At 42.1% G+C, this 9,880-nt stretch overlaps 1 protein-coding gene across 1 annotated transcript; it reads left to right on the top strand.

The window, feature by feature from the left end:
• Nucleotides 1-314: 314 nt before the first annotated feature.
• PSMD7 (proteasome 26S subunit, non-ATPase 7) lies at nt 315-8,655 on the top strand (the record flags this gene model as incomplete). The annotated part of the gene is made up of 7 exons (XM_084257200.1): nt 315-388; nt 2,791-2,882; nt 4,119-4,211; nt 4,861-4,958; nt 5,457-5,537; nt 7,208-7,299; nt 8,062-8,655. 7 exons carry the CDS (start codon nt 315-317, stop codon nt 8,498-8,500), a joined length of 969 nt encoding a protein of 322 aa, XP_084113326.1. The 3' UTR covers nt 8,501-8,655.
• Nucleotides 8,656-9,880: the final 1,225 nt, after the last annotated feature.

Raw genomic sequence — 9,880 nt, 5'->3', positions numbered from 1 at the left:
GGACGACCAACACCGGGACGCCAACCTTTCTCAGTCTCGTCTTCGCTTGGCTTTCGCGACCAGGAAAGCTCGTAGCCAGTCACTTAAGGCGGCCCCGCCTCCTCCAGCCTTTTCCCGCCTCAAGATGGCGGCCGGAGCGACAGTGCGGGCACAGCGCGCGCGGCACTCTGGGAGCGGAAGTGGGGCCCTCACGGCGGCGGCTGAGCCGGAAGAGGAGGAGCTGGGCCCGGAGGATCCGCCAGAGTCGCTGCGGCCGCGGCTGCCGGTGTTTGCGGGTCGCGGGGAGCCGGGCGTGGCGGGCGGGGAGTGTCGCGATGCCGGAACTGGCGGTGCAGAAGGTGGTGGTCCACCCCCTGGTGCTGCTCAGTGTGGTGGATCATTTCAATCGGTGAGCGGGCGGCGCGGGGAGGCCTAGCGGGGCTGGCTGCTGAGTCACGGGCACGCTGCGGCTGGCGAAGCGGCCGCGGGGGCGCTGATGGGCTGGGGGCGGCCCTGGCTCGCCGAGGGGCCCAGGCTAGCCGCGCCTTCCAGAGCCCAGTCGCCTCGCTTCGTCCCCACGCTTGCTCACCCCCTGCCCCAGCCGGCACTCCGCCGCCTGAGCTGCACTCTCCTCCCACCCAAGTCCTTTGAACACCAGAATGTGGGGAGCAAGCTTCAGTTGGCCCTGTTCCCCCCTTTTCCCGGGCCTCGTGTCCACCTGTCACCTCGTCCGCGCCTTTTCACCTCAAAAAGGCGGAATCTGGTCTGGAAGCCCTTCAGTTTCGAGCTTCTGTGCCTCTGAAGGCTGTCACCAAGATTCTGGGCTCAGCGCCCTAAAGGGTTCGCGGGAAGAGCTCCGGTTTTGACTTGTGAACGTTTCTAAGCTGGAATTTGCTTTGAGGATAGCTTAAGGTGTAAAGGAAGCGTCCAGTTTTTACTTTAAAAATGACAGCAGTTGGAGATTTGGGCACTGGTGAATAAGATAACATCCGACAGATCGCCTGGCTCTCCTCATTGTTTGAGGGTGGCCTTCCGCCGCCCCTTGCTGTTTTCGAGCTGTTCATCTTGCTGAACCTGTTACACGTGTTTCTAAGTTTTACAAGATAATTTGAGTTGGCAAATGTAAAGGCCTATTTGGGAGCATCTACTGTAAAGTCATAGTTGCTATATGCCCGTTCTTCTGCAACTTGCTTTGTACAACTCTAATTTCCAAGAGCTAAAGACAAACTCCTGATTCCCTTAGGCTCAGGGTCCCCAGTTGAGTTCCATTGCTTTTACTGACCTCAGCCCAACAGGATGGGAAGCCACTTTCACTGTACAGTAATTACTCTTTTTCTCCCATTGATTAGGAGAGGTGCTAATGGGGCAGGCACCATTTCAGTTTCTGTTCAGTAAACTCAACCAACACCTGTTAAGGACACAGCAAACAGACACTGCAAGCTGCTGTGGCAGATAACAAATGCAGGGTTTTTAGAAAGACAAATGGATGTTGTAGACCATTAGAAAAGCCCATGGTTATGGATGTTTCCTTTGAAGTGTGGAATTCAGTCCCTAAGATTTCCCCAAACATTAAAACCACCAGAATCCTTAACTTCTATTCAAACCCTGAATTTGGTTGGTATTTTTAAATTTTTCAAACTGGGTTTAGAGAAAATACACAAATTAAGCAATGTGGAACCCTTGGCTGAAGGTTGTAGTTTATTTCCTGGTGGCCTTTTGTCTTTCCTTGGAACATAGATTGTGTCTATCTCACAGTTGCTAGTAGCCAAAGGAAAATTCTACATGAAGAGCAATGAAATGAAGTGAAACACTTTTCACTCCTTAGGACAAAAATCGCTTAAGTTTGATAATGGAGATTAAAATTCTGAAGTAGTTAAGCTACTTTTCACTCATTCAGCCTTCCTTAGTGTGATTAGTCACCAGCACACTGATGGCTTCAGTCTAAAGTAGCCCCTCAGAGACTGCAAATGACCCATGCTTGCCTGTAGTCAGAATTACTTTGTACCCTAGATGGTACAAAGAACCACATCTAGTGGAGCTAGTCAGCATGGGATGTTCGGGAGAAGAGCTGCGTGCCAGACCATAAAGTTGGTTCTACTTTAGTATTTTTAGCCCTAAATAGATTTGAAGATAGAGAAGTTGGGGAAAGTTTAAAGAAGAAAGATAGGGCCTTCCCAGTGGCACTGCAGTTGAGCGCTGGGTTGCGAAGCTGCCCGCAGCCTCTGCAGCACTGGTTCGATCCCTGACTGCTCCCTGGCCACCGGAGGAGGGTCCCACATGGTGCCAGACCTCTCCTGCCACCCGCTGCTCACCTCAGCAGTGTACTTGGGTCCTTCTGCCTGCTCTGCTCCCTGCTCTGGCTCTGGTGAATTCTCTCACCCGCCCATGCTTCTGACTGTACCCAGTGCTTGTATAAATAAATAAATAAATCTTTAAAAAATAAAATAAGAAAGATAAACTAAAAGGAGGAAAAAAATGTGAAATGTGGCAACATTGTGTTTTTCAAATACTAACCAAATAACATTTTAAAACTCTATACTGAGCTTACATTTTCTCCATTTTAAATTTCTGTGAAGTTTGAGATTCTTCCAAGTGTGAATGACTTTGCAGTCAGTTATGACCAAAAATTGCCAATGTACAAAGTTCATGAGTTGCTCATTTATCAGAATATAATATTAAGGACTACTCCAACTCTTCTATTTCCCTGGTGGGATTAGGTCCCAGTAAGCTGAATTGATTCTGTACCATACATATTCCCCAAATAGCTAATTATTGGGTCCACATCAGACTAACTTATGCTTTCTCATTCAGAATAGGCAAGGTTGGAAATCAGAAGCGTGTTGTTGGTGTGCTTTTGGGGTCATGGCAAAAGAAAGTACTTGATGTATCCAACAGTTTTGCAGGTAAGACACATTTTACATTTATCAGACCATGGTTAAAATACCATTTAAGTTTGTGGGGTTTGTTTGTTTGTTTGTTTGTTTGTTTTAAAAAGGGAAGAAACTTCAGTAGTTTCCATTTTTACTACACCCAAAGATTGTACTTCTGAATTACTTAAGTATAGAAAAGAGAAGCTAAAGGCTACACACTAAGCAGGATAGTAAATATTTTAAATATACAGGCCATGCGGTCTCTGTTGCAGCTGCTCAGCTCTGTTGTTATAGCACAAAGGCAACTATAGATATAAGTAGACAAATAAGGAGCTATGCTCTAGTTACAATTTATAAAAATAGGCAATTGGTCTATTTGGTAACCTTTGCACTAAACTGTTAACCATGCTTCTGGGTAGGCAAAGGGGAATGGAAACCATTTCTCCTGTACTCTTGATTTCCTGAATCTATAAGAAAATATCCATGTATTTTATGATTAAAACAATAGCATCAGAGAACAAATTAATTGCTGAGATGACCTTTGAACTATCAGTCACTAACTCCAGTATCTGAAAGGACTAAGCAGTAATATAATCTGCCAGCTGGGAAATAGGAAGTAATGGGACTTTCTGAAAACTGAAACGTGTGTATCCTTTTTTAAAGTAGCATCCTCTACCTGACTGGCCAGTTGTTGCCAGGTCTTCCAGTTTTTTTCAGGAGAAACTGGAAGTCTATGTGATTCAGCCTGGATTTCTATGTGAAATCCAGGGTTTTTTTTTTTTGTTGTTGGGTTTTTGTTTGTTTGTTTGTTTGTTTTTAAGCTTAGATTTTCTTTAGCAGTGGCTTTTTATTTTTTAAAGATTTATTTATTTATTTATTTATACAAGCACTGGGTACAGTCAGAAGCGCGGGAGGGTAAGAACTCACCAGAGCCAGAGCAGGGAACAGAACAGGCAGAAGGACCGAAGTACACTGCTGAGGGGAGCAGCAGGCGGCAGGAGAGGTCTGCGCACCATGTGGGACCCTCGCCGGCGGCCGGGGATCGAACCGGCGATGCAGAGGCCGCAGGCAGCCTCGCTGCCCACCGCTGCACCACCAGGGGAGGCCCTCTCCCAGTTTTTAAATGAACTGAAAACAATTTTAATACCATATTAAATAAATAAAACACTGCAGGAATTAGATCTGCCTACTGGTCTCTAGTTTTGACCTGTGCTCTGAGGTGCTATCAAGTACCCTAAACTAAATCTTTTGTTTTTTCCTTCCCTTTAGTCCCTTTTGATGAAGATGACAAAGATGATTCTGTCTGGTTTTTAGACCATGATTATTTGGAAAACATGTATGGAATGTTTAAGAAAGTCAATGGTATGTCTTGATTTTTTAAGAAGTTGTGTTGATTTCTGTATCTTGTGTGTGATACATCTAAATATTTCTCTGTTTAATGTCAAGAGCTCTTTCACCTAACTAGTGCTAAGAAAGGAATGAGGTAAAATAAATGAAAAACTAGAGTCGCAATTTAACGCCAATAAGACATAAGGAGCCTGCTAGCTCTCTGCCCAGAGAAGTGGAGAGCTAGCAAATAAAATCTACCTGCCTCTAGGGCTTTGGTACCACCAGGGTAAACATCCCTCTCTGTCACATATAACATTTTCATTTTATTTCATTACAGCAACATTGCTTTGGAAATGTTTATTCCCTCGACACTCACAGTTGCAATCTATGTGACATGAACTTGCATTTGTTTATATATTGCCTTGGAATTGTTTTCTAGTTGTTTCATGTATAAATGGTCTCCTAAAGTAGTCTAAAATAAGGATATATCTGGATTTCCCACACTCCTTATTTTCTGAGACTTCTAATTTTGGGTTTTAGATTTCTTTCTTAAGTGTATTAAGAATTTTAAAGTGTGCTAGAGTTTTTAAAAGGTAGAGAACATAACCATACCTTTTAGGGGGATTATTTAGGTCTTCATGTAACAATTTAAAGATACTGGGTTTTTTTTTTTCCTTCCTAGCCAGAGAAAGAATAGTTGGATGGTACCACACGGGCCCTAAACTACACAAGAATGACATCGCCATCAATGAACTCATGAAAAGATACTGCCCCAACTCAGTAAGTGCCCTCTAGCATTAAAATTCTTGAGTGATACTCTTTGCCAGCCAATTCAATTTAGAGCATCCTATGAAGGATTTGGGTACCAAATCATTTCACCATTTTTTCTCTGTAAATTTAGTGTTATAGTATTTCATGTAGCAGAGTAAGTCACAGGATCCTTAATCCTCTCAATAACTATTTTAGCTTGTTAGCCTTCTTAAAGAGAGAAAACTGAGGTTCAGCATGGTTGGTAAACTCTTAAGAAACTGTGGACTGGAATTAAAATGTGTTTTAACTCAAATTTCCTACACTGTGCTATCTCTCAGCTTGTTGATGGACAGAGCAGATAGTTGCTGCAAAGAGCAGCAATTGATGAGAGCATGTGATTTATAAACTTGTTTTTGCTGAAAATTCTGGTTGAATGAATGAAATAACTAGCAGTCTAACAGAGGATGGCTGCATTTATTCCTTACATGCTCACTGTAAAGTGGTTTGCAAAAATGTGTTTTTTGCCAGGTATTGGTCATTATTGACGTGAAGCCAAAGGACCTGGGACTACCCACAGAAGCATATATTTCAGTGGAAGAAGTTCATGACGTAAGTCATTTTGCTAGAAGCAGAAGATTAGATATACTACTTAGCAAGTGATTGAATTTTTTTCTCCTACTTTCAAGTCAACAAACTCTGTATCACTTTAACAAAGAGACGTAATTTTTCTGTCAACCGATATTGTGTTTTTTTTACCTCGAATTGTTGAATCACCAAATTTTAGATGTAGAAAAGATCATAAATACCTAAAGTCACCTTTTACAGATGAAATTGAGATGCATAGAAGGTAAATGAGGACCAGGAGTGTTCATGGCAAAGTAAATGCAGTGCCTGGTAGCCCTGACTCATCAATGTGATTTGTACTTAGTCCCATGGTATCTTGTGCTCTGAGTGTAAACATGAATTATAGCTTTCCTCTAGATCCAGTAATATTGAACTCAGATTCTAGGATTTGGTGTGAAATGTATATATGTTTTCTAGTGAATGCAAAATATTTGCACTGAGGGTGAGCAGAGAGTTCAGCCTTGTATTTCCAAAGTCAAAAGCCTGAGGGATTTAATAAGTAGTATTTAATCTTATGTTCGGATTTAAAATCTGGAAGAAGATACTTCAGGTTAGTACCCAGCAAATGTTCCTTGCATTAAGCTCTCCTGTTTATCTTTTTGCCTTGCTACCAAGGGGCATAGATCCAGATTTATTTCCTAGTTGAAATAAGGGTTTTATCATTGGTCTGATACAGTTGTTTTTAAGTTAATTTTTATCCTGCCTCTCTCAAAAAGGAGTATGTGTCTGATGACACACATGCCACCAATGCACAAGATTTTTTTAATAGGGGACATAATGGTCATCTTACAAGTTGAAGCCAGGGAAAAATTAGTACCTGAAAAGGCATGCCAGGAAATTCTGTAATATTGCCAAAGGCTCAGACCCTTCCAGCATATGAGGCAAGATGAAAATGGCATTTACAGCATTCACAATGCCCTGGGTAGAATATTAACAGCTAACATTAACATCACTTACTATAAGTTAAACAACTTTCCCAAAGCTTCCTTATCACATACTGGCAGAGCCAGACTTTGATCCCAGCCAATCTGGCTACAGAGTCTGTCCTCACTGCTATGTAGTCCTGATTCTGCCAGGTATTAGTCCTGATTTACAGATTTTACAAATGTACAGCCTCTCTGCACTAGATCTGAGAAAAGTTACTCCTGAGTCCCATCAGGAAGTCACTAGGAGATAAAATGAACCACATGCCCTAGAGAATCCTTTGATTAATTCAGACCATCGGAAAGCATTGTTTTGGTGTTCTGGTATCATTTGATCCAGTGGACAGTAGATGGTTAAAAGTTGTATTTTCTGACATGAATCTACCTCAACTATAGGTACCCTGTATATTGCCTATTCTAGAAAGAACTAAATATTAATGAACCTAATTGAGACTTCCCTGAGTGTCCTGTCCCCACTGTAGGCCTGTAGAGAATTATCAAGATTTTTCTTCAGAACAAAGCTAATGATAAAGCATCCAGCAGACCTTGTGACTGAACCGGGCCACTGTAATTTTAACTTACAAGACTGAGCTTTCAAAGCAAACCTTACCCACCCTTGCCATGGAAAACCCAGTAATGCTACCTCAGACTAATTTGACTTAAAGAAAAATCAAGGTGTGAAAAGGAATGTGCCAATTTGTAAGTGACTTTATAGTTTTTTACCTGTCACAGGATGGAACTCCGACCTCGAAAACATTTGAGCACGTGACCAGTGAAATTGGAGCAGAGGAAGCTGAGGAAGTTGGAGTTGAACACTTGTTACGGTAAGACCTTGGGATGGCATCGGAATTCAGAGCACCCAAAGACTGCCCTGTATTAAAAAAAAAAGATCAGTAGCAGGAGTATAGCGACCTGGGTTCTAGGCCAGGGTCAGCTCCAAAAATGTCTTGAGTCACAGTTCACACCTGGAAAGTCCACGTGTCTGGAAACTCAATGTAGGAAATAAATGCAGGTGTCTCTTCTTCCATTGGACGTCCTTTTCAGTGACAGGAACAAACCAGTTTTATGCAAAGAAAACAAATCGTGGGATGGGCTTTATTTTAAAATCCTCTACTTACATATTTGGAAATGTCATAGTTTTTCTCAACCAATAAGGTTCCTCCCGGTTTAAAAAGTTACTGCTGATTTAAGTTCAGAACAAGGAAAATGCCTTTTTAGAAACAAGAAAATTGAGTAGTTGTACAAATTTACCCAGAAACCAGCAGCAGGGTACAGTTGTTGACACAAACAAACTTCTGTTAGTGTTTTGTAAGTAAAACTGTTTTCACTTTATCTCTCACTGTTTAATCATCTTCTAAAAAAAAATGTCCCCTGGTGAAAGATAAAATATATGCCTCCAAATGAAAATGAAATTGAGGCAGTTTATTGTACCCAAATCTTTATAAAACGGAGAAGTAAACTTTTTTTTTTTTTTGAAGACTTGCTCTTCCCCACTAAGTTGGGGGTTTCCTTAGAATGTGAGGATGCATGTGATATAATAGTAGATTGATGCATCTTCCTGCCCCTCCTGTTGTGTATTATTACAGAGACATCAAAGACACTACAGTGGGCACTCTTTCCCAGCGGATCACAAACCAGGTCCATGGTTTGAAGGGACTGAACTCCAAGCTTCTGGACATCAGGAGCTACCTGGAGAAAGTGGCCACTGGCAAGTTGCCTATCAACCACCAGATTATCTACCAGCTGCAGGATGTCTTCAACCTGCTGCCAGATGTCAGCCTGCAGGAGTTTGTCAAGGCCTTTTACCTGAAGACCAACGACCAGATGGTGGTGGTGTACTTGGCCTCGTTGATCAGGTCTGTGGTCGCGCTTCACAACCTCATCAACAACAAAATTGCCAACCGGGATGCGGAGAAGAAAGAAGGGCAGGAAAAAGAAGAGAGCAAAAAAGATAGAAAAGATGACAAAGAGAAAGAGAAGGAAAAGAGTGATGTAAAGAAAGAAGAGAAAAAGGAGAAAAAATAAAACATGTAGCCTTTTAATTTGTAAATTAAAATCTTATAAACTAACTCCGTGTGCCGACAAGAGGGTTCTTTCCCTTTCAAGTGCTGTTTAAGCGGCTGTGTCGAGGCACGCTCTGCCTCGCTCTTGCTGCGGCATGACATGGAGTGAAGGATGGAGGGACTCGTGGACCCAAAGTGCAGCCTAGGCTGCTAGCAGCTGGGGATATGATAGCTCAGGCTTCAAATTGTGTGAGAAAAGTGAAGTAGACATAACATTTTTGGTACTCTGCATTCATTTATCAATAAAACCAGGAGTTGAATTTCCCCCATCACCAACGACTCTTAGGTTTCTGGCAGTTTGTAACATTCAGTGGAATGCTTGAGTTCTGACCCTCTGAACTCTTTGATACAACACACCCTGGGACTTTGGGGACCCATAATTCTGGCATTCTCAGGACTTGGGTTCCACCTCCATATATTGTTTACCTTCAAAGACACAATTAAATGGTGTGGTTTTTAAGACTGTGTTCTAGTGTTTTTTTTACTTTGGGAGGGGCAACCCATTGTTTTCAGAAGCAGCCAAGATAGCATTTAATTGATGCTGCCTTGAATTATTTTAGATTAGGAATTTCTATGAAAGAGACTCATTCATTCATAAGCAGACAGTCTGCTACAGTGAGAAGCACTCAGCTGAGCCCAGAAGACCTGGGCCCTAGCTCAAGCCTCAGATGCCTCATCTGTGGAGTGCCCAGAGCAGTTTTTCCACAAGGGACACATTCACCAGTTCACCACTGCAGTAGGTCTAAGAAAACCATAAGCGTAGGGGGGATGTTCCTAAGGATGGAATGACGATCCCCCAAAGTTAATGTCAGTGCTCCTCTCAACAAATTAGTCAATCACTTGACATTTAATGGTCACTTGGATATTAATTTCTTCAGTAGTTGCAACTCTTAGAGTACTCTAATGGACAGTATAGTCAAAATGTTCAAAGATTGAAGAATACAATGATAAAACCACTAAAACTTGATTCTCAAATCATGTCAAAGTGTTAAAAATACTTCAAAGTTAACAGAAGTTTCAATTTGCATTCCACAACAAACCTGCAAAAAAGAGGTAGTGGAAATTTAGAGGTTAATAGTAAGATTTGTAACTTTTATTCTATCATACCCAGGTCAGGGATCACTTAAAGGTTAATTAGGGTTTAAACATGAGAAAGCGACACCTGAACAACTTTCTGAAGGGAGTAAAAGGAGAGCCAGATGCAATAGTTCTAAGGCTGTAAGCAGAATGTCATCCCAAGGACTGGTTCCGTCACAGAAGTGAGGTGGCAATTTGAGGCCACGCAGGATTCAGGTCTGCCTTCAGCAGTATAATTTGGATTTAAATACTCTCCCAGGGTGTA

The sequence above is a fragment of the Talpa europaea genome (genome assembly GCF_964194135.1).
Source record: "Talpa europaea genome assembly, chromosome: 16".
In the NCBI taxonomy this organism is placed as follows: Eukaryota; Metazoa; Chordata; class Mammalia; order Eulipotyphla; family Talpidae; genus Talpa; species Talpa europaea.
Note: the sequence above shows the minus strand (reverse complement) of the source record. Positions and strands in the feature narration are given on the sequence as shown.